Source organism: Synchiropus splendidus, chromosome 7 (genome assembly GCF_027744825.2).
Source record: "Synchiropus splendidus isolate RoL2022-P1 chromosome 7, RoL_Sspl_1.0, whole genome shotgun sequence".
NCBI lineage: Eukaryota > Metazoa > Chordata > Actinopteri > Syngnathiformes > Callionymidae > Synchiropus > Synchiropus splendidus.
The window spans coordinates 9,861,387-9,886,549 of NC_071340.1; the positions used below are offsets into that span (position 1 = coordinate 9,861,387).

A 25,163-nucleotide genomic window follows, 5' to 3' on the forward strand; every position below is an offset into this window, starting at 1 on the left:
AGTCTACGTCCTCACCTGTCTGCGCCGCCGCCGCCTGCCTCACATGGCGGCGTGTGACTGTGGCAGAGCCTTCTGGAGCGCCTTGATCCTGAGATGAGCTCCGTTGGCATCACAAGACAAGCTGCTTCTTCCTGTGAACCGCTGCTCCAGTGACTCGAGGGCACGAGCTGCCTCGCTGACCAAACCGCAGCGCTCCACCACCTGACAATACAGCCAAACTTGACTCACTCAAGCGCACACAGAAGTCTTGCAATCCATGGAATTAAAGATAGCTCCAAGGCAAGGCAAAAAAAGAAATATATAAGAAATAAAATAAATAAGAGTATTGTAATTGCAGTATTACACAACACAGAATCCAAATGTGGAGTTGTGTTCTGGTTCTTAGCAGGAAGAACCAGAACACAATGATTCAGACTGAGACTCAGCTCTTTTTATTTCACCGTGAATATAACAAACTTGAGTATGAAATGAGATGAGACGCAGCAGCTCCCCGGCTTATTCAGTAGCTATGTAACGCTCGCTACAACTGCTTCCATTTTAAGTGAGGAGGATCTCAGGATCATCATTCAGCTCTGGGTTATAACTGGAGCAGGAGAAGAGCATTCACCAGGGACTCACACTGGTGGCTCGGAATCAGACGCTACCTTTAAAGGTTTTCCATTAGAGCAAGTAAATTGGCGGAGGAAGTTGAGCTACACAAAGAGGAGCCACCTCTCCGTCTCTACATCACAGGTGCTTTGGGAGGATCCATTAATGTCATCAGGCTAAATGACTGGAGCAACGGACAAACACGAGAAGCAATAATCTAGTGTCCTCACCATCTTGAAATTATCTGTGGACCCACTGGGCTGGGAGAACACGGCCGTGTTGACTAAGAGGTCGAGGATCAATACCGGAGAAAGTGCTGGCTGCTGACTGTGAGGTGACAGACGGGCGACAAAATACTGGAGTTGCTGGCCAGACGGAGGACATGCTGAGAAGGAGAGCAGGAGGCGCGATCGCTCCCATGCTTCTGCAGCATGTACCTGGGGATGAAGGTGACATTTCAGTCATTATCAGACATCGGCAGGGGAAATGAGGTTCGATACCTTCCCTCATAATCATAAAATATGAATGTGGAGATAAGGCGGATGATGACGACCGGAGCGATGGCGGTGACGGCAGCGAGTCAGCTGAGGTTACGAGGAGCGCCGGACAATCAGGAGACAGAGAACTCTGAGGCCAGCTGGCCAGACGCTCATGGGGAAATCAATACTACATTCCCCTCTTCACCCGGCTCCCCTCCCTCCTCTGCGTCTCTCCGTCTTCACCGTCTCCCGCTCAGACAGGGGCCATCCATAATTTATTTTTTAATGTGTTTTTCATTCCTCCTCTGTATTTGTTGTGCAGCTTTGGGCAATGAAACTCCCACCAAGAGCAAACAGAGAGCGTCCACAATGTTTTGTTCTAATATTGAACATGCTGTACGATGGCCTTCTCATTCCTCTTATCAAAACCTTCCAAGAGAGCTTGATTTTGGCTGCTGGGCTTCAGGATATAAAGCTATTTTGAAGCACTCCAGCCAATGACGAAACATACTAGTAAAATACCAATCTGTATCATTTTGGATATTACCGTGCAGCAGAGGAGATTTGCTCTCTGAGTCAGACTATTTTTAAGCTGCAATCTATATGTATATATTGTTATTATCATTGATATCATTATCAAGGTTTCAGAAAATCCTTCAGAACTCCTGAAAGTCAGTTGTAAAGTTACATTCAAACTCTTTGTGAAGGCACATTGAACAAGAAAAGAGATTTCACTGACGTGCCGTTGTCCCTCATCATTGATTCTGTGTCCAGTATCAAGAGAAAAAAAAGCAGTGAGAAACAACTGATGACCATTTAGCAGTGTCGAGCTCAGAGGCTACACACCACAGAATAGCAGGAGCAACACAACATCCACAGAGACTCAGGCCACAAGGATGGACGCGTGTGTCGTACACAGTCCACAGACCACTTAGAATAAGGAACCTATACGCCACCAAAGACTTAAATTTCGATTTCAGGAAGTCCCAACCACTGCAAGTGCTATTTTGTCAGGTGCCACACTGACACTGTAGGACTCCAGTCAACGCAGTGTTAAAGACAACCGTGTTTGTAACATTCCAACTGTGTTCTGTTCGTTTCATTTTAAGGTTAAATCGCGAGTGTTTGAGATGGTGATTGAGAAAGTGAGTGTGACTGAGTGCTCAGAGGCGCTGACAAAGAGTTGACAAAGATATGTTACTATTTCTTCTACGACCGACATCTGTCGCCATCATTGTGATGGGAACTGTTTCGTCAGCGATGCGCAGCGGAAACACTGACAGAGGGGTGTAGTCAAGACGAGGGAAGGAAACACGTCAGGAACACGAACCATTTAAAGATCAAGCATTGTATCGCACAATTCATTGTTATCTTTCTGTGAGGTTCAAGTTAATGAAGGTGTTGCTCATCTCACCAGCTGCTCTGTCCTGCAATGACCCCTGTTGGTAGGGTGGTGATAAAAGGTCAACAGCCACAGCAGGCCGCCGCTGTGCTCAGCTTCACAAGTCACCAAGAGCTGTGTGGCGACCTGCACCCAGCCGGCGCACTGGACGAGAAGAAACCAGACCTCAAATATGGTGCGGTGTCCCCTGGAAGAGACAAGAACATTTCAATATATTTAATACATAATCTACAAACTAGTGTCTGAACTGTGGGACATGCTACTCTGATGCCAGCCATGATGAGAAATACATACAAAATTATCTCAGATGTCCTCATTAAACGTGCACAAAATCCAACCACTAGATTCAACCAAACAGTATATTTGTGCTCTTGCCTGATTAAACACTATAGATCTCAAATGGTCCCTACATTAGTCTCCAGCTCTTTAAAGAGCAAGAGACGTTTCACAATAATTTTAACTCGCATAATTTAGAAAGTCAGTTGAGCTATCAAGTTCAAGCAAACTTACAAGCCTTTATTGTGTGCTAACCAACAGAAATGTTCAATTTTCAATGTAAATAGAATAGAATAGCCTTTATTGTCCTTGTACAGTGTACAAGATTTGAGCGCTACTCCCTTGGTGCAAACAATGTAAAAAGAATATATCAAAAACAATCAAGCAAAGCAGAAAACAAGTAGGTACTAATAAATAACATATACAGAAGTAGCAGCAGTAAAAAGAGCCTAATAACAGAAAGACAGTGACAGACCACTTGAATTGTCAAAGCAAATGTGGGGCCCTAAACATGCTTTATAATTGACAATTTTTGACAAACATACACTGCTCGTTTCACTGTATTTATTTCAAATGTAAGTCCTTCACTCTTTGCTTGGCACTTGGCTTTTTTTGATTCTGGATTTGTACCAGGCTGTAACTGAAAGACGAGGAAGACGCTCATTAAACTTCCTTCCTCACACGACGCTCTAAAATACAATTGCTGCTGGGGATAATTGGCCTTTTTGCAAAGTGCAACTGGATGATATCAGATCCTCATTCCAAAACGGCGTCATGATTTATGATCTTTTTCTCTTGTCTCTGTGATCTTTCTTTCTTCAGCATGCCACTTATGCATTAAAGTTTTTTTCCTCCGCTCTCCATTGACTAAGTGTTCCTAATGAGCATGGGGAGATGCCATGCAGGGAACCAATATCTCTTCCACGGCCATGGAAGAGGAAAATGCCAAGTAAACAACACTTCAACAGCACTAGATGGAAACAAGGAATCAACACATTGGCATTCAGTGTGAGACGGTGAAGCTTTCCGCAGCTATTGTCGCTCTAACCTGCTGCCGCTGTCACCGTCTGCCTCCTCTTCCTGCTCCGTCAGGCTCCGTAATGAGCCGCTGAGCCAGTTTAGGTGAAGTCTCCAAGCCTCCTGGGGCACCTCTGCAAGAGGAACAATCTCATTTTAATGATGCAACTTAAAATCTCTCCCTGCCAATTGTAATTAAGCCTGCAATAAGGCCTTTAACAAGCATGCACACTATCATAACTTGGATAATTGCTATATCAGGGCCTTCAGAATTTCCAAAATGGCTTGCTATGCAAAGCACTGACAAGTAAAGGTACTTTCAAATTTTGAACTGGTTCCCACAAGAAGCTGTTTTTGCCTGATGTGACAGGGGCGGTAAGTAGGGATGGCCCTGACACTCCACTGACGTAATACACGAGAGCGAGGGAAACGTATCACAGACATGTCAAGAGTGCTGCATGTTCAGGACTCCCAACCTTCATTGCCGTGTTCTACAAAAGACCTTACTTCTGGTGCAACTTAAAACGCGCCAGAGACGGGTGGTTGAAGATATGGTGTTATAAAGGGTTTGTTTGCCTTTGCACTTGGCAAGTCACCATCATCCTGATCCAACGGACTTCTTTGTGTATTCTGCGGAGCGGCCATCCCTTCTTCTTGTTCAGTTGACTTCCATTATTTTTAACATTTAAAACCTGGCATGTCAAACTCAAACTCAAGACCTGCATACTCCAACTACCCCACAATTTACTTCCATATGGCCACAAAATATTTTTTATAATGATGGAACCCACCAAATGTGTGAGTTCATTTCTAAATGAAACTCAATGAAAGTGGTGAATTGTAAAGCTAGTGATACAGATGCATCAACACATTCTGACACACATAGCCTGAGGCCACCCATGGACACGTGTCGTATGTTTGTAGGTGGCATGTCAAAGTGTTATGTGACTGCACATACTGATGTGCCGTAGTCATTCCATGTCTAAAGCCTCCCCTCACACACATGCACCACACACAGCATTCAAGTCTGCCGACGTATGCAGAGCTGCAATCTGGCCAACTATAATGGTACATAGGACCCTTGTCCTGACTTGTTATTGACTCGCCCCATGTATCACACAGTGACCCTGAAATGCAGAGATGCTTATTCAAAAACATAGTTTACAATTTATTATTATTAGTATTATTTATTATTAGCATCAGAGCTGTGTCGATACAGCGGATGAGTGTGTGACACACACCCTGTGTTTTTTCCCACACAAGCGTGTGACTACTAATGTCATTATTGAGAGTTTCTTGTATTAAAAACACATTTAAAACAACGGTTGTGAACAGAAGTCCTTCAGACTCCCCAGGATGCTTTATGTGTGTCGGCTGCAAAGCGAGGCGCACCACCTTGATCTCATCGCAGCCGTGTACGTGAATTGGGAAACAGTAATAAACTGCAAAACTGCAAGTACGCTCATGTATTTATTTATCGTAAGATGTTGAACGCTCATCATGGGGATTGTTCTCTGGCGGTAAACTGTGTACGATGAGTTACAGCCCATTCCTGGCAGATGTCAAACGCAACTCACAGCATTTTCCGCCCACTGGAACCATGATGTGTCCAACACAGGGCATTTCTACACGCTACACAGGAACAATGATGGAAAAATACAGGTCTCCATCAATGACAGCACGGCTATACAACTAGAGGATCCATAATCATCACGGGTGAAAATTGTCAGAGTAATTGTTAAAGGAGGTTTGTTTCTTGATTTTGATTTCAAGTAGTGGCAACCTTGAGTTATTCATTGTTTTGCCAGAGTTCCATTTCTCGTTCACATATGCTTCAATACCCAAGGGAAGCCAAACTCGCACTAGAATTTTCAAACAGATGAACTACAACTTCCATGGAGCCTCAAATGAAAATTGCTCTTCCAGCAATGACAAACAAACATTAACTCCAGGTTCTGGACAGGATCTAGTTTGTCCCAAAACGACCTCATTCAGGTCCTGTGAATCATTCCTGCCTGTTGGAGCAACAACAGATAAACACTCCTGGTGGGCCTTTGCTAATCCAATGAACCCTCTCAATCACAGAAGAATCCACAGTGAACAAAAGGCCCTCGGAAAATATTTCACTTAGAAATAAGAGCCATGAATAATACTGATGGAGGCAAACTGTATGTTCTTCCCAAAGTCCAAAAAGATAAGCATCACATCCAGTTTTGCACCATTGTGAGGCTTTACGCAACAATGGCGTCATTGTTTTCACATTGTGTCTATATTATTTACGTTAGCAACTTCAAGTGACTAAACAACGATTGAACGATTGGAACAGAGTTTATGTTTAGAGCCACATTAAATGGATACAAAATAAACCAAAGTGACTGTAATACATATGAAATAAAGGTTCTTAAAAGAAGGTTGAGTAACATTTGTAAGGGGAAGAAATAAGAATAGCTGAGCCAGAGAACGTGCGAGAATCTGCTCCACATCCTGTCAAAACAATAATATATATTACTGAGTGACTATTGATCAGTGAGAAGAAGAAATGAAAGAGCCCATTGACGGGGCAGCAGGAAGGTTATGTTGACACACTGTTAAAGTACACCTCAATGGCATCGTCCTTACACTGACGCTTTGTGTGCTTTGTCAAACTTCACGATTCACATTTGCGCCCACTGACCTGACGGCAGGGTCAGGAGAGGAAGCAGAAGATTCGGTGGAGCTTGTGGAAAGAAGGCCTTCAACGAAACACTCATCTGTAACAGCACAAAGGAGACTATTATTTTCACCCCGACAGCATAAATGTAAATCATACTTAGCACGGAATCGTACGTCACAAGGCTGTGCAAGCCTGGAAAAAAAATGACATTTTAAAAGGGCGACAGTGTAAACGTGATGCAGTGGGTGCTAATGTGTAATGTGGTGTGTAATAGGCAGAGTCTCGTGCTGTGTGACTGTGGACGTTCCAAGCAGGACAACAGTAAATACACCCTGGCAGTGCCATCTACTGGTTAATGACGGTGAACAGACCATCAACACAGCATCAGATCTGGCTGGCCGTCTTCCTGAACACATCATTCAAGTGCAAATTGTCTGCACGGTTTTAATTTGAAGGGTGAAATATTTATAGGAGGTGGCAAAATTAGAACTTGTGAAGAAGATGTAATTAGCATTTATTATCGACACAGTCAAACGTGCCGTCCCTGTGGCTCGGTAATTGGATGACGCGATAATTAGACTTCCTTAATTGAATTTTTCTGCAGAGTGAAAGAAAGAGAAAATTGCCAAAAGGTTCATTTATTACAATTTGAATCACCATTTTTTACATCTTAAGAAGAAGTCTTTCCTGCTCAATTCCAAAGCCACATACATCCAAAGAGCTAATGTCAGAGTGTGTCTGTGTTGGATTTCTGTTTACACCAGAGCAGTTCAAACCAGTCAGTTTCAAGGAAATAATTGCCATAATTTAGTTTAGAATTTTTTATTTCTGGCATTGGGTCTTGAGCTAATTATGTACTAAATTATTCAACCCAAATGTCTGACTGTATTAAAGAGGTTAATTAGAGATAAAGAACAATATTAAACAGACACTAGAAAAGATTTGCATGGAGGAACTGAACAAGGAACATAACTTGAAATTTGGATAATAAAAAGATTAAAATGTAAATGTCAGTCGGCATGTTATCTTAATAACAACCATTTTATGCAACCATAAGCAGCAGAGAATGACTCATTGAATACATCGATTGTCTCCTCGTACCTCAAACTAAAAGGTCTTTAAATGTCACGGTGAGAGAGCAGTCGCCTTGACAGTGCCTAAGTTGGATACTGATTCATTTGCTTTCCTACAGTAATTTCGTTTATGGGGGTCCCAGCTACACGGGCAAGAGGCTGGGGGCACCATAGACAGGTCTCACACAGAAAGACAACTGCTCAGACCAAGAAACCTGTGAGTTTTGGACAGTGAAGGGAAACCAGGGACCAAATGTAATTCATTATTGTTCAATAATCTGACAGCAATATAATTTGATGGTTGCACTTTACATTAGGGAGCATAATTCGTGCATAATCATGTATTAGCAGTATATTAGCCAGTTATTGATCATTATAAAGTACTGAAAAGCAACTTCCACTTCCACAACTGACAAATTTTACCTTAAAACAGTCAATACAAGTTCACTCAAAACTAAAAATGAATCAGCAGCGAGTGGAACAAGACTTTGGGCAGTTTGGGTTTGTGGATTTGGATACATTCAGAACAGACTTAGTTTTCAATAATACATATATAGTTAGGACAGAAACACACCTGTGGCTGCAGCACAGTCAGCTCCCTCAAGAAACAGCAAGTGAACGTTTGGATGAAACGTCTCACACGGCCGTTCTCTTCCCGCTTCATCAGGATGGACCTTTTATCGGGACAAATGACACAATGTAGCTTACAGTAACAAAACGGTTATCAATACAACAATCACTATTTTGTCTCACCGGAGGATGTCATTCACCACCAGGAATATGGAACAATGGCGTGCGCAGGCTTGTGGCTGAAAGAAAGATGAAAAATAACGCAGGAATGAACATTTTACCACTAGATGGCACTATTTCACTGTACAACACATTATCAACACTTTTTCATTCACTGATAAAAAACATCCTTAAAAAAATCCAACGTGGTCATTAACATTGTTGGGAGTATGTGCTTTGTTGTTAAGATAACTTTATCTTCCGTACATTTTTTTCATTTTACAATAAGGACACGTATTTTTTTTAAGTAGCCTTGTCATGTGAACGGTATTTTTTACTACACAAAAAAAAAAAACTTTACAAGCATGTAAAATGCATTTCTTCTTATTTTTATATCAATAAACCTTATTCCAAATCCACGAAGATAGACTTGGACTATTTGCTTGGTGTAAGAATGAGAATCACCGCCACCGTGTGTTTCAAAGTTGTAACGACAACGACGTAATATGAACGCATCTGACAGGTTTCTTTGTTGTCAGCTCAGAGTTGAGACACCTCAAAGCAGCCAATTCATGTGTTTATGCCTGTACTGTGGGCATCAACGATATCGTGTTATATATTTATTCAAGTGGGTCGCATGGCAGTGTGCAAACTGTCATGCTTCCACTACTGAAAACAGATGGAGGCTGCAGCATTCTCCTCCATACCTTACCACTAACACTTCAAGGAGGGTCAATTACAGCACGCAACAAACATCCTGTTTTTGGCAGCCAGGCTCAGGAAGTGAGTGTTTATTGTTATTGGGTTAAAGTCTTGCTGGATCACGAGGAGGCTGAATGAGCCAAAACTAGGAATGTGAGTCTAATTTCAGGTTTCCCATTTTTGATTGCAGTTTAAACAAGCCATCGCGAGGAAGGCGAGGAGAGAGGCAAGCCAGTTGGCTCTGAGCGCCAACATGTGCATGACTTAACACACACACACACGTATGCATGAATGACACATCCGACATCCAAACAACCTGAAGGCTAAGTGTAACATAAACGTTTGCCCCTCCGCCTCTTAATGACAGACACACCATACCAGATGTAATATCATAAACAAAACACTGAGGTGATAAGAGTGTGTGTGAGATGGTTTGCATGTGTGACCAGAGGATAAAACACACACACACAGAGTCTGGGGCAATCTACAGGTCTGGATCTCTCAGGGGGTGTGATGTCTGTCACGTGTGAGCGACTGCCAATGTGAGTGTGAGCATTGCAGCTGAAACCAACACCAACAAGACTTATAAACAGCTCAACTGGACCATCACTCTTGCAGAGCAAAAGTGACAAAACTGACAAACACCGCCAATATTTACAGGACACATTCAGCCGAGTGGTACCTCTGCTACCTGAACAAATGGATGTCAGAATATTCACTTAGATTAATATGGGGAGTCAAACACATTCTTGAACATTTAATCTAAATTAATTTCATCAGTGCGATCAATAGTCAGATGGGTTTTTTTAACCCCAAATATGTTTATTTTATAAAATGGTTTCTGTCTGTATCATTCACACCTACTCTTTATGTATGTATGAAGTTCTCATGACATCATTTACAAGGACAGTTTAGTTCTATTAAAGCAAAACTCACCAAAGAGTGTGTGGCTGCACTTATTGCCAAACATTAAAATAGCACATACACATCAGGATCTAAATACTCGTGATACACCCTCATCAAACCAGTTTAAGATTAATTATCTCCTACCAACAATGAATGAAGAAATGATGCAATCCAAAAAACGTGCCGAGAACAACTCAGCAGGAGGTCTGCCAAATTAAAAACGGCTGCAGTAATATTCTCAGGACTTAACACAGAGAATGTGGAGTTCTTCACAGAGAACCAAAACATTTTGGTGCACTTTTTCTCAATGTTATTTAAAAGACTTGGGTGAAGTTCAAGCTAAAGGTCTCAATGACAGGCACGCGTGTTGTTGAACCTTCACATGCCACTAACATTTACTGGCTTCACCGCAACTGGTATTTCCAAAACAAAGTAGTTAGGCCCGACCCTTTATGTGCCAATGTACCATTTTTGGCTGTAACCAAACTTAAGCATTGTTGGTGATAAATTCTCCCCATTCAAGCCTTATTTTCATCCATTTTTACTATTGTTTTTTTAAATCTGTCCCAACCAACTCTATGATGTAAAACTAGAACAGCATGGAGAGAGTTCAAACATTTAAAGAACTAAAACTCAATTCCCTGACCAGGAATCAAGCCCAAGCCACGGCGATGACAGTGCTGAATCCTAACCTACAGATTACCAGGGAGTGACCTTGAAAAAGGTGTATATCATATGTACTGCACACCTGAATTGACGGCTAAAACGATCCACATTACTCATCGGTCCATGACTTTTCAAGTTACTTTGAACACAGACAGACAGACAAATGAAAAGAAAACATGAGAAGAAAACATCACTTCCTTGGCAAAGGTAAAAAGGAAATGTCGAAATTAAAAATTAAACCAGTTAAAAGAAAACATGGTGGAAAGCGAAATTCAGTACCAAATAGAAACCAACTCCAGTTGCAGGAGACTCGGAGAGAAAAAAAAGTCAAATGATGTGTGATACAGTTCCCAGCTTGCCAAATGATGTGAGATGTAAGTGAAGCGACTGGTGCAGTTCGTCAGAAAAAAACAGTTAATAAAGATCCGTTTAAAAAAGCCAGAAGAGGGTTTACACAGATGATGATTTCTATAACAGAATGAATCCATAAGTCAGGATGAAAACTTCTGCCATTCACAGACTTTGGTTTCACAGTTTACGGACACATCAAACGGGAACTTGACGCAAATGGGGTGAGCGTTGATTTCTGATGTGAGGGGATAATTCGAGGCAACTTACTGTGTGTGTATCGAAACAAATTTACCATGAGGAATCACCCACTCATTATGACTTTACTGTGGATTTTAAAATCTGACATAATTCAGTGGCACCACTTTAAACAAGTATTCAGTCAATCCTCAAATTTGAAGCACAGCCTTTAAACGCACACAGTTCACGTACACACTGGTAGTTGTATAATACTGTTCCACTTCTTGTTTATGTAATGGAAAATGTGACCAGCATATACTGTAGAGCTGACAAAGACATGGTAAATAAGTCTTAAATTCAGTGCTTAAGTGCCTAAAAAACAGGAAGTTATGTACATCTGAAGAGAGAAATTAGTTTCAATTATTATCAACAACAATAATAATAATTGTATATTGTTTGGGAAGTGCTTAGGTTCAAGTGTCCGTGCAATGGAGAATGTGAGAAAGAGGTGAAGAAGCAGATGCAAGCAGGATGGACTCATTGGAGAAAAGCGTTAGGTGTGATGTGTGACAAAAGGGTGTTGGCAAGGATGAAAGGGAAAGTACCAGGCCAGCAAAGTTGTATGGTTTGGAAACAGTGGCACTGAGAAAAAGACAGGAGGCAGAGCTGGAGGTAGCAGAGATGAAGATGCTGAGGTTCTCTCTGGGAGTGAGCGGGATGGATAGGATCAGGAAGCAGTACATCAGTGGGACAGCACATGTCAGGTGTTTAGGAGACAAAGTCAGAGAGGCTAGATGGAGATGGTCAGGACATGTACAGAGGAGAGATAGCCAGTACATTGGTAGGGAGATGTGGGGGTTGAGAGGAAGGCCAAAGATGAGATTTATGGACGTGGTGAAGGAGGACATGAGGTTTGTAGGTTTAAGAGAAGAGGAAGCAGAGGACAGGGAGATGGAGATGAGATGGAGGAAGACGATCTGCTGCGGCGACCCCTGAAGGGAGAAGCCTTAAGAAAAATAAGAAGACATTAAGAGAATCCAAGAGAGGGATTTGATTTAAATTTGGATAATCTAAGATGAATTCACTTTGAAATTCCTCATCCCAGTTCAAGATCAAAGGCTAAGATCTTACTGACAATGAAGTCGGCTAACAAATATTGTGTGTTCTCCAGTTTTCTAGTTACAGTGACAGGTGGTCACATGAATGAGGAACTCAATCTAATTATAAATTTGAACCCACCAGCACAGACTGCAAAACTTGCTGCTCTAGCTTCTGTGGTGTTGGTTCACTGTGGGTGAGAGCAGATTCTAGCAGACTCAGCGCAGCATCTTCCAGACTGGGCAGCCACTGACGCCACAGAGAGATTAAGGCTTGCTCATCTAAAGACACACTGTGGCTGAAAAACAACAGAGAAAATGTCACACAAGATCAAACGGCAATACTCCTGTTCGACAGCTGTGTTCCAGTACCTCAAATAGGCAGCGCTGACAGCTTTCAGGAAGTCTTCACTGAGTCCTGCATTGGCGCAGGTGAGAGGTCGCTTCAGCAGCGCACCGATCAGAGGAGCTGTTTCAGGGAAACTCACCAAAGGGACGCAAGCTTCAGACACAGCCAGGCTGCTCTCACAGGAACATCTGGGTGCATGTGTAAGAGCTCGGTTAAAATTAACATTGCTCTGACTTAACTCATTACTCACATGAGGCAGTATTAGTACATCAAATCTGGTAACAGGTTTCAAGTATTAAAGTATTTACAGCAGAAGATTAAGAGTAAAATCTTCTAACTCAAACATTAAAAATATGTGATGCAGGAAATAGCTGGCAGAGGAACTCAGAATAATGTAAAATTAGATTACACATCATGTAGTAAATATTTATGGGAACCTGTGTTGTCATATTTAAATAATAAAAAAGTTGGATTTCAACATTAGAAGTAATTGTGCAAGTATTAAGAATGACATTACCGTTGCGCTCCGTCATACGAGCTGCACCTTTTTTCAATAACCTCTAACAACTGAGCAACCATCTGAACAAAGAAAGGGGCAAATGATCAGTTGTCTTCTGAACAGTGTTAGTGTTCTACATATGCAGAGTACCTTTTTGTGCACTTTGTGATGGTAATGCAGCGGTGAAACATTCATGCGTGTCACTAGTGTTCGCTGTTCAACATCCTCTTCCTCCATCACAAGTTGAGACAACACTTTCTGCATGTGAGAAAAGATAGTATTAACCAGGTTGTTGTTTTGTTTAGATTAGAAACCATGACATAAAGGATCTCACATCATCAGACACACATGGAGAGAAGAAATTCCCGTAAGTGAGGATGTATGGACAGCACATGATATTGGAACTTTCTTCATTACAAAGAGTCCTGGTGTTTTACAAGCATTTTTCCAGAAGGGGCCTCATCATAAACTGATAAAAGAAGATTAATCGGCCCAGCTGATTCTTGTGTGTGAGCACACTTCTCATAAAAACACGGAAATTATTTCATACTAACTGGTGATCAATGCTTCGAGCGTGAACGTGTGGTTTGTACGCAGACTCAGTTCAACAATGAACACTCGTAAAAGAATAGAGAGGGAGTTATCTCAACTATGAAGAAATTAAAAGTTGGGGGGCATGTGTGAGAAACCTTTTATGCAATTGACACTCGAGTTTCAAAGTTTATTAGTTACTGACTTAACAAAGAGAGACAGCCTCCTAGATACTTTCAGTTGAGAAGCATGTTTTCTGGATCGGAAATATGTTATCAACATATCTGGGAGAGGAGGAGATGAGGCAACACAAGAGGGTGTTGGAACACTTTAGAACACTCTAGTGAGGAATAAGAGCTTATCCAAAGACGGCACCAATGTTGTGCTCATCTTTGAGACATATAGTATCGTAGTAAATTCTTGGGAATTGAAACAATAGAACTTAGATGCTGACAAATTTTAGTATCTAGTTCGGCCAGCTCTGACCGTGATCATGGCGGCGTGTCAGTGCAAAGAGTGATTCAAACTCTGCAAACAGCGTTATTGGATATTTTTGAGAGTTGGAGGGTGAAAACAGTGTTATAGTCTTATATATATATATACACACACACACACGGAGAGAAGGTATTATCTCCTAATATGCACAATATTAGGAGTGTTCTCACTCCTAATATTGTGCATATCTAGGAGTGAAAACAATGGACCCATTGTGGGATCATACATTTTAGACAAAAACATCCAAGTGAAATAGATATAAAGTCTAATAACCTCAAGGAAATGAAGATAAATTGGGTAAATTACCCTTAAAAGAAAGCATAAGGCCTAAATCCCAGACTGAGAGGTGTTGCTGTGCTCTTGATGGAGCTGTGTGGTTTCGTTGGGCTGGTTCAACGGCACGCCAAGATATTTACCCTCCACATCTCACAAAACAACCTCAATCACTACCATCTGAGCAGCCTCAAAGCCAGCATGCTGAAGGCATACAAAACCAATCACCCACCCGTGGTAAGTCGACACAGTGAGACAGAGGGATGTGAGAGGAAAAGAACGCTGGAAAGTCGGTTCGTAAAGGCTTTTTCTTGAAAAAGCAAAGAAGGGTGAAGGGTAGAGCAAAGAAATACGAAATAAAAAAATGAAAAATAAAAGATGGGTAGAAAAAGTGTGGACTTGAACTTGAACAAAAAGGGAGACGGTGAGAAGAGATAAACATCACAGATAATGTAGTTTTCAAAATCCTCTTTTTTTAGCATCCTGAACTGGAAAAAAGGAAATGGATGGCTTAAGTTCACCTCCACTAAAACGGACGCCCAGGAAGATAAAGGCATTAAAGTGTCTTTGATGATGTTTTAAATGTGTTACTTCCCATGGGAACATACTTCTCATGGGAACAAAGAGTCCAAAATGTCAGAGACCAACCAAAGTGGCTTCAAGGCCTCCTGTGGTTTTGCCTGCCAAAAACATACAGATCAAAGATGATGCCATCAAACCAGCTATTCTCCGGCCCTTTAATATCTCACTCTCATGCATCACTTGTCTGTCATCTCCTCAGAGATCGTGCCATGTTACTGCAGCACTGTGTGGTCCCTCAGCCAGTACAGGATGTCAAGAAACACAGCTAATGACTGTCTTTCATAGCCTGCAGCTCGTGGCTGTGCCCCACATTCATCATCAAGCCCTTCTAAACACTTAGATGTGGAGAGCAGAAGCAAAGCCAAAGGGTGAGGCCATGATATTAAGATAAATACAGGGAAATCGACTGCACAACATCTTTGTTAAAGGAGATATTGTGGGATAAAGTGAAAACACAGAAACAAGATTCATGTACCAAACCAAAGCAAGGGTTGTCAGCAGCAGCCCATAAGAACAACCACTGAAAAATGCTTTAGTATAATTGATAATCAGAGAAAGATTTGGAGCTCTTTTTCTAAACACTCTTAAGGAGGTCATCGAATGCCTAGACTGGAGTTTTCAGGCTGAGATCTTGGTCAATCAGATTATTTACAAAGTCACTACTAACCTCAATAGTGGAACCACTAAGCGGGCCACCATGAATGAAGATGCATGCATATGATGACATGCAGCGTATGCTCATTCACCAATTACCAAAGCCATGCCCAGTGCTGGTGCGTTCTGGTTTAACTTTCTCTGACTGGGGGACATTTGAGTGTTGGAGATGTTCTTGAACCAAGAGAACCAGGTAGATAGTCAGAGATTCCTGTGGAAGTGACCAGTTCAATAATGGTGCTACATCAGTGATGAAAAGGAATTAAAAGTATAAGACAAGATGTTACTGGGAATCAAGTACTGTGTTGATGTTAGAGTCCATGTTTCCAAGACCGTCTTAGGCAGTATTTCCCAGACGATGATTTGTTTTGAAAAGCGCCAAACAAAATAAAGCAAAACGTTACATCCAACTATGCATGCAGTATTAAAAGTGTAACTATGTACTTCATAGTATTCTGTATTTCGAAAGAGACTTTAAAATAAGTAACATACCCGAATCCAGAGGTTGGTTTCAGTTTCCAGAGGATTGCTGGGATTATCAGAGTAAAGACCCCACAGACAGTTAAATACCAGCTTTCTACACGTATCTGCAAACCACACCACACAGAATGAAAAATGAGTCCATTCAATAGAATAACCAGCAAACCCAAGCACTTGTAAGAAAAAAGATGAATTGTGTCACTCACCATTAGCAATCACCAAATGGTTCTGGCACAGTTGTCCCAGAAGCTGTCCCAAAACTGGAAGCCTTGTTGTGATCTCAGCTGTGGAACTCTTTTAAGAAAAAAAAAACACTCTTAAAAAAAGATAACTAGCATTTTACAATTACAAATTACAGTATTGAAATTCAGAAAAAATAAAGTTTTCACATGTTAATCACACTGATAAGAACAACAGTTCATTCAACATAAAAAAGATGCAGATACAGTACACTCACACACAACTGTGACTTTACTGCACATGTTTACATCTGTGTCAACCACTTGGATGTTTTGCTGTCACGTTCATTGACACTTGTTTTTCACCATGTTCTCACTAAGTTAGCTAGACTGAAAGACGTATAGAACAGAACACCTGGCCAGGTTCTGTAAAAGTTTAAGTACATGTATTTCCCTGCTTGTTTATCCTGCGTATGGCATTGGACCATGTGATGTATTTCCACTAACAGCCAATTAAAAATAATGGCAAGATCATTAAAGACAGATGTAAGCATCAATCATCTGGAAAGAAACAGCGGTAAACCACAGAATAAATTCAACATGTCGCACATTGATCAGAGGTTTATTAAAAGCCAACTACAATGAAGCCTGAAGCAGAATAAAATAAATAGAATGCATTAAAGTATCCTGATTATAGAATAATAAGAGAAAAACAAGCAAAGATTAAAACAAAGGATGTTTAATTTGTGAGCTTTTTGGCAACTGAATTATGAATGAATCAGTCTTTTTTTGTCTCTATTGACATGACTAATAATAATAAGAATTATAATAATATAGAAAGTTGTCACGCTAATACAAAGCAAAACATGATGTCATTTATGACCTGATGGAGAGTTTAGAGGAGGTAGAGTTACATTAGAAACAAATAGGGGCTATATATATTTATTCACCATTTGAAATGATATCAAAAACAACAGTTAAGGAAAAAATGCAAGGAGGTTCAGACCAACAATCATTCTAAAGGAGAGCTGCAAAACAGTGACAAATTACTTCCTTACTTCCTTCGGCATATCAATAAGATGCTTGTATAAACACGTACACGTATCTAAAAGTATAAATAACCAAACTCAACAACGCTCCCGGAATGCAGTGCAGATATTCAAAGAGAATCACAAAAGCAGCGCGAGCTAAAATGAGGACATGTAGGTAGCTTTCAGCCTTTGGGCTCAACATGAGCCCCAGACAGACAAGAGAACTAATTTGACTCATTCAAGTGGATGAGATCACCATTAATGGGAAGCAGCACTGCTAAAGGTTAAGTGGGACCTCTCCAAAAAGGCCCCACCGCACAATATCATCAACGCTGTCTGGAACACAGATATACACTCTGCCGTCCTATCAATCAACAACACATGGGGAATGAGTCCCAGCGCATGATGGAGCCACAGTGGAATGTTCATTTACAATAAGAACGTAACTCTGCTTTGTGACCGGAATGAACCGTCCCAATAGAATGAGCCAAGTCATCATCAAAGCCTTGTCAGTATTGTCGCCAATTACAAAAGAAGGTTGAGTCCACGCATCTTGTCCTGATTAGGGACAGATATCTGAAGACAGAAGTGACTGATTACTGTACGCGCAAGCCAGCGAGGCAAATGGGACACGTTTATAGACGTGGTTGGCCATGTAAAGATGAAGAGAACCGGGAAGAAACACTTGCCCCTGACATCATTGAATCAGAATCAGAGGTGCTCTGACATTGAATGGCAAAGTCACTATGGTGACCGCGTAAATACACAGCGGAGTGAGTCTTGCAGGAATCCTGATCTGCTTGAAACTGTGCTGCGAGATTTTCCTATCAAGTCCTTTCACATGGACTATGGAAGTGGGTAGGCACTTAATATGATGCCCTGTGGACTTGCTGACACTGTCAATTGAAGCCCACGCTCTACGAGAAGATCCATACAGGGAGGCTTTTTTTCCTGGAAATGGCTGTTAACTCAGGGGATATTTTTCAGGTTTGGATTCACGCCAAAAGAAAGTTGTTAAGCTATCAAGGGATGCAGAATACTGCCAAGAAGCCAGTGATCCTCAGCTGGTACATTTTATGAGCCCAGAGCCAGTAAAAGGATTTAAGTCCAATTAAACCATAGCATTCTTTTATCTTGCGCTACATCCACTCACTCTAAACATGCCAGCAGCTCTGCATAATGTTTACCTGTATCCATCAGGGAGCAAGAAAAGCAGATTGACCAAGTTTAACAGGGATGGTTGTTTTATTATTCAGCCAATGTGCTCATTTGAACATCTATGTCAAGAGGACCTAAGATTACCCAACTAAAATACAGCCTACGTTGGTGGAGATTTATGGTCATCAACATCAGAGTTGACAAAAAATGGTCCTTGAGAGGCAAGTACTTAAGTAATGCTGGCAGCCTTCTATGATCACCTTCTCAACAAGCTTAGAAACAGCCAACTACACGTGTTGAGCTAGATTAGTTTAGAGTTTTACTGCACCCAACAGCAATGAGCAGCAAATACAAGCTTAGTAAGCGTAGTATAGCATGAGTTGTGCTGCCTTTTAACAAGAAACCTCCCATGGAAGTAAAGCAAAGCAATTACAATGGAGCGGGCGGCACAGGCACCTAACTGTCAGATCACAGTCGATGAATGAATGGATGGGTGGATACTTATTTCATTTTTCTCTAATCTTTGGACATTATTTACATTGATATTTATGTGACTTACATTCCTCTGCATGATAGCTGTTGCTTCTTATCTTTGAAGTCTCTTCTCTAAAGTAATCTTGAAGTTTCTGTGTCAGACACATTATGCTGAATGCAGTCATACTCGTAAGGTTTTTCATTTCCTCTTCACATTCGTGACAGTGAGGTTCTTGCATATGCTTGGGAGAGGTTTTCTTTTCTGCTCAAGATCACCCAGTAGCAGATGAACCAGTAGCAGTCCATTTCTGGCTCTTAACATAAACATGTTTGTCTCTACAGGCTCAGATGACTTAAGTACTCTTGCTTCAGCAAACCACCAGTTACTTGACACAAAGAAGAAGAGGATCAAATAGAGCCATGGCATGGGAAATTAGAGTATGTATATATACATACCTACAATACCTACAGCACACCAAGGAGGATATGTGTGTGTTGTATATAGAAACCTTGGATTTATTAGAACTTTGAAGACAAGGCATTCAGAAGCACATTCTAGCACAGGAAATATCTCTATCAAGCATTTGCTCAAACAAGATAAATGAAACTTGTTGAAACTGCAGGACACTTGTTTGGACACCAACACCAACAGTCCTTCCATCCCCAAATTGCTGGCCCTCATACGGGGGATACATTAGGTTAACGCCGGAGGTCCCAGTGCGGCTATTACCTGACAAACTCAGAGCTACAGCAATGCCAGCCAGACGTACACAACCTCTGCACAGCACAGAGCGTCCACTGTTAGCAGGAGCCTACCAACGCTGGACTCAGTGTTCCTCTCCTGGCACAGACACAAAGCAAGAGTGTGTGTGTTTGTGTATCAGGCGTGTTGATGTTGGAGTGAAACGAGGGCTTCATTAATGTGACGACAGTGAGGTTGGTAGTTCTAATGGACTAACCTTTATAAGTTACTAGTGAACTGTGTCAAACATGGACGTTCAACAAGCTGGGTGAGACAGCTGTGATAATACATCGTATATTCATATTCCTTCATCAAAAATAATAATGTTTTCAAGCTGTTTAAATAACGATTTGGATTGCAGATGCTCTCATTACCTTTGCATGAGTAGGGTTCAAATAAAATAATACAGCCCAGAATGATTTTATTGAGGTGGCTATAACCATTGGAACAAACTGGAGAGACAAAAGTGCTCACACGAGCCTTAGTCAAAATACATTACGTCATTTATATTACCATGAAAATGACAAATTGTGGGAGTCATTTGTAACACCAGTCATCCATGAAGAGGATTCAGTGTAACTCTAAATACAAGTGAAAAAGAAGCACATCAACCGTGTAACTTCTCATTGCTTACCGTACTATTGATTTGCACAAGAAGTTGCTGAAGGAAGTCTCTTAGTGGATTTAAAAATCTGCAGGTATCTCTTAAAGCATCTCGACTGTCGGACCGACTCCAATTCACGGTCCTCTCCAGCCAGATATGCAACTCCTGCACCTCGGACTGTGGTGGCTGAGACATGGTTCCGCTTTATCAGGGTCAGGGAGAGCTCCTAGGCAAGACACAAACAATACGGTAATTGGGATTTAGCATGAGGACATACATTAATTGACATTATTTAAGATAACACAAAGTCTGCCGCTACCCCTCATCAGTGAGAATTTGTTCTGGAGCTGTAGTATCGTCCTAACAACTCCCAGACCACTGAGACAAGTCAGAAGAATGTTATTTCTAGCGCTAAGCCTGTCACTGAACATTAAACAGAGGCTTAGCGTTATTAACTGTTGCGCGTCTTTGCAGGTCCACAAGTGCACTGACTTTATTTTCACAAACAAGAGAAATGACTTACACTCTGGTTGAGTCAGGCTGGGCTGTGTGAAAATGGCCATTAATTACCACGACATAATGATCACACATTTTGTGTTCCAGGTGTTAAAAGCTTCCACACAGAAACACACACAGACCTACACACACACCGCAGACTCCTGAGAAATAAACAGCACAGTCTTCACCTTTTAAGATAATTGGACGACAAAACACTTCAGGAGGCAGATTAAAGGTGTGTAAGGATCAACCTTATTTTGTGCAAAATGTGTGTGTGTGTGTGTGTACGTGAGTGTGCCTGTGTACTTGGCGAACCTTTTTGCCATAATGACAGGTCTGTGTGGGACACCACAGGGCTGTGTTTTACGATCACCTCGTTACACACGATTTGTTTAATGTCTTGCCATCATCTCTGCTGGAAAGCCCCTATGGCTCGCTGATGTGAATATATAAATACTCATTTTCGGGGAGCAAAAAAGGCCATCCAAATTAGGAACAAGCCCCACTTGTTGGGATTTTTTTTCCTCAGTTTTCAGAAAAGCACGCTGGAAAAGAACAGGTTTTCAAAGACTGAAAGCTGTACATGTACAGAGGGCTTGCACACACGACGACTCACACACGCCCAGTTGTAAACGTGCACATGTTGGACAGGCGCAAAATATGAACATGTAGAATAACATACTCAGCTGTCACTCCAGGTTTGGCTGAACATGCTCTGAGCAGGAACAAGATCTGACTGCTCAAATATTATGTCTGAAGATTTGTTCAACTTAGCTTGTGGATTTTGGGTTAGAGTGAGTTTGCTGTTCCAATTAACAGATTGTTGACGTTATTTCAGCTCAATAAAATTGGTGAAACGTCAGCATATTGAAGGATGGCGTAGAATATTAATACAGATGCTGACATATTGATAACATGAAAGAACCTAGGGCTACGCAAGTTTTCCATATCTGACCACATTATCTTCATATGTAGACACTGAACACACTTGATGCCAGTAATAAGTAAAATGGTCATATAGCTGGAAGAGGAAAATTGTCTAGGAATCGGTTCGTTTTATTAAATCCCTAAAATCACTTTCACATCATGTTCACATATTAAATTAGAAACTTAACATTAAATTAGAATCCCTTCTCCCTTCCTGTGCTATTCCATGGGCTACTCCCCGTGAGTCTATTCATCTTCCTTGCATGTCTAAATTTGGCCCAGAAATAACATCTTAAAGAAAACAGGAGCAGGAGGCAAGTTTCAGACTTGTCAACAGCTCAACTTTATAACCGGTGCACCAAGTCTCACCAGGCAGCAAGCATGCCGTGACCATCTTCGCCCACTTGGTGTCAGTATTTCATTCGCGCTTCTCTCACAAACACGTCGCAAAGAAACACAACCAGCTCTTTTTATTGTTATAAACGTCGAATAACCACTTACTCACCAGTGTCACATCTTAAAAACTAAATACCAGCCCCAGCTGCTTGCTAACCTGTTGTTAAGCTAAGCCTTCGCCTTTTAGCAAGTGTCTCACTCCATTCAAAGTCCACGGATAAGTCACTCTACAGTCAATTTAACTGAGAACTTACGTGTGAATGAAATGAAGAAACGCTTAAAGAACGTCCTCATGTGGTTACCGTCAGCTAGATTCATCAATTACTCCTTATATTACTTTAAAATCGTGGCTATTCCGGAACGAAACACTCAGACGAATTTCCCTCTTTCAAGCGTCTGTGTATAAATGAAGATGATTGGCTGAGCGGTTAATGACGCAGCCCTGCTTTTTGCCGTGAAGGTTTTCGGGTAATGTAGTCGTTGTAATCGTAATACGTTCATGGCGAGATTAGATTAGATTAGCTGTCGTGTATGTGTTTCAGATGTCACGGATTGCAAGTAAAAACACAGAATGAAGGTGTTAGTAGACCACTTGTCTGTTGTCAACGGAACATTAGGCGCTGTCACGAGTCCCAAGTGTACAGGTATGTAGTTTCATTTTGAAGTCTTATCCATTTTACTGGTGTCAATGTCCGTCATCAAATCAGATTTTCCCAGTAATCGTCACGATCTTCTTTGACAAACACGATGTTCAAGCTTGCTAATGAAAACCACTGGACTTTAAAACCTGATTAAAGACTACAAGATGTTTCATGATGCACAAGAGTTTTGAACTTACGACCCCTGCAGTGTGGATAAACCATCCAATGTTTGTGCATGCTGCACAAAGTGCTCTGACATTTTCTTTTTATTAATGTGAGAAGTAAGATGTGTCTACTTTTGGCTGGAGGCTTTTTCAAAGCGTGATGTCATCCGCTCGCCCTCCATGAATATATGCATTCTCTGCCGTGTGAACATGTGTGTGTTTGACTGAGTATTGTGATGTCAGAGTCCAGAGGGTGAAGCAGAGGGAACACCGAGGCCAGGAATTCACAGGTCCTGGACTGTGTCCCTCTGGTACCAACAGTAAACTGTAAAAAGTTCCCGCTTTTTCCCCAGTCAGAACTGATTATACCACAGCAGGAAACAGTTCTTTAAACATGTGATGTCACGATTCCTCTGTGTTCTACATCCACAGTTGCCTGCAGGACATCAGAGAAAATGATCAAAATAAAATGTGCATTGAAACATTTGGTTTTCTTTGGCCTTAGAACAAATTGTGTGAAGCCTTAGTAATGTTTCTGCTGCAATGATCAAACAGATCAGTCAGCGCGCAGAGACCCTATCAAGTCCACGAGGATATTGCTGGTAAATAAAAAAAAAGTATATAAAAATATTTGTCTGATCATTAGTTGGTTTGGCTCACATGCACGTTAATAGTGTATTTTTTTCCATGCAGCATTTTAATGCATGTCAGTAGTTTGACAATAGCACAATAATTCACGATGCTGACTATATTCAACTTTTTATATCACCTTATTTTAATTAAAGCTCTTTTAATGTCTTGAAAATTTTATAAGAATTTCAAGTACATTCAGAGTAGTGGAAACCCTGGCCATTGTGTAGCGAAAAACCTCCCTGAACTAAAGCAAACAGATGCTTTTGTTTGCTTTTGTTCAGGGATTCCTCCATGTTTGTTGTTGTTGTTATCATCCTAGCTGCGACGTGTCTTGTGCATCAGTGTGATCAGTGGACCAGGAACTCCTGCACTTACAGAGGTTCCCTGTTGTCTGGAGAGCAAACTGTTACATTACATTAAATTAAATTAAATTAAATGTTGTTGCAATTAATTAATCGTAATAATGCTGTAATTAATAAATCATAATTAATTCGTTAAAGTCCCACCACCAATAATTTGTAATAAATATACCATACCAAATCATGTTGTTGTCCAGTCGTTATTATCTGCAGTGTGCCATCTATTGATTTGAGTGTTTGTTGACGCTTCCTCCGCAACTGTAACACAGACGATAAAGTTAGCGCCCCCTCATGAGTATCATGCATGCAAATGATGATCGTCTCCAGCGCTATTTGGGTGATAAAATGAATCGGCGAAGTCACGTAGGCCAGATTAAAGAAGAGTTCCTCAATAGAGGCCGAGCAAAATGATGTATATTTGATGCGTAAACACCGAAATATTCCTGACGTTTGACTAAGCTTCAATGACATCAAATTCATGAACCCTCTCAGCAGTTTAAAATCACAAGGGTTGAGGTTCCCCATCAGCCCCGCCCTGGCCGCCAGCCTGCTCCAACAAGTCATCTCACCGAGGTCACTCCACTTCAGTGTGCCTGAAATCCTGTGAAAACATCAGCGGACGGCTTTGGAACCCAACCTTTGGTGATATTGGACAGAGACGGAGAAAGGGAAATAAAACTCTTGCAGAGGAGTGGTTTAATGCCGAAAGTGGAAACCCACACACTGATCTTTTTGTGTGTCTGCGTGTGTTTATGCGTGTGTCGAACGGCCTCACATTTGGATGCAAGGCGAAATGTAGTGTAAACCACATGTGTTTTTCCTGCACTGCTACTCTGTGATTATTACGGAGCTGAGAGACGGGCTGTCACGCACCCAGAGTGTGCGCATATGTGTGTGTGTGTCGTCCAATTTCATGGTCGAGGAGTAGCCCTGATTTGCCAACTAGATGACTGGACCCGCTTACAATAAATTCACAGTTGCCATTCAAGTGGCCCCTTTATAGACTTAAATCAGCAACTTCAAAGGGAACAATTGGGCCAATGAGGTATGGAAAACATTCGCCTTTATATTTTCCACATTAAATAGTATGTTTTAATCGTTTGTATCACAGCGAAAGATCACATTAGTGTCATTACTGGCCAAACATTTACACGCTGTGCTTCTCGCTGGCAGACAGACCTCGTGCTAAGTCCCCTTTGAGATGTGGTCTGTGCCCCCAGGCCTCTGTAAGAGCTTCCCTACCTGCTGGTCTTGTCAGGAACAAGGTCATCGAGGCAACGGCTGAGATGAAAAGCAATCCAAACATCCTCAGTGAGGTCTGCTTGCACTTGTCTGCCAAAACACATGGCAGCACAGAAAATGTAATTCGATTTATTCG

The 25,163-nt window shown here is 41.4% G+C and overlaps 1 protein-coding gene across 9 annotated transcripts in view; it reads right to left on the bottom strand.

Moving 5' to 3' along the window:
* Positions 1 to 24,737, bottom strand: part of fancc (FA complementation group C) — a 52,911-nt gene extending 28,174 nt beyond the window's left edge. For 3 of the 9 annotated variants that reach the window (XM_053869570.1, XM_053869569.1, XM_053869568.1), the window contains exons 1-15: positions 22,243 to 22,584; positions 20,198 to 20,393; positions 16,186 to 16,273; positions 15,992 to 16,086; positions 13,115 to 13,222; positions 12,983 to 13,044; positions 12,489 to 12,653; positions 12,259 to 12,415; positions 8,242 to 8,297; positions 8,063 to 8,162; positions 6,437 to 6,512; positions 3,794 to 3,896; positions 2,482 to 2,656; positions 819 to 1,025; positions 16 to 201 (exon numbers count right to left, since the gene is read on the bottom strand). In XM_053869570.1, coding sequence (XP_053725545.1) covers positions 40 to 201; positions 819 to 1,025; positions 2,482 to 2,656; positions 3,794 to 3,896; positions 6,437 to 6,512; positions 8,063 to 8,162; positions 8,242 to 8,297; positions 12,259 to 12,415; positions 12,489 to 12,653; positions 12,983 to 13,044; positions 13,115 to 13,222; positions 15,992 to 16,086; positions 16,186 to 16,273; positions 20,198 to 20,362 — 1,719 coding nt within the window. In that variant the 5' untranslated portion in view covers positions 20,363 to 20,393; positions 22,243 to 22,584 and the 3' untranslated portion in view covers positions 16 to 39. Of the gene's footprint in view, positions 1 to 15; positions 202 to 818; positions 1,026 to 2,268; positions 2,344 to 2,481; positions 2,657 to 3,793; positions 3,897 to 6,436; positions 6,513 to 8,062; positions 8,163 to 8,241; positions 8,298 to 12,258; positions 12,416 to 12,488; positions 12,654 to 12,982; positions 13,045 to 13,114; positions 13,223 to 15,991; positions 16,087 to 16,185; positions 16,274 to 20,197; positions 20,394 to 22,242; positions 22,585 to 23,962; positions 24,044 to 24,354 lie in introns of those variants that run through there. The other 6 variants (XM_053869573.1, XM_053869575.1, XM_053869571.1 and 3 more) reach the window with 6 other exon arrangements.
* Between the last annotated feature and the right edge of the window lie 426 nt (positions 24,738 to 25,163).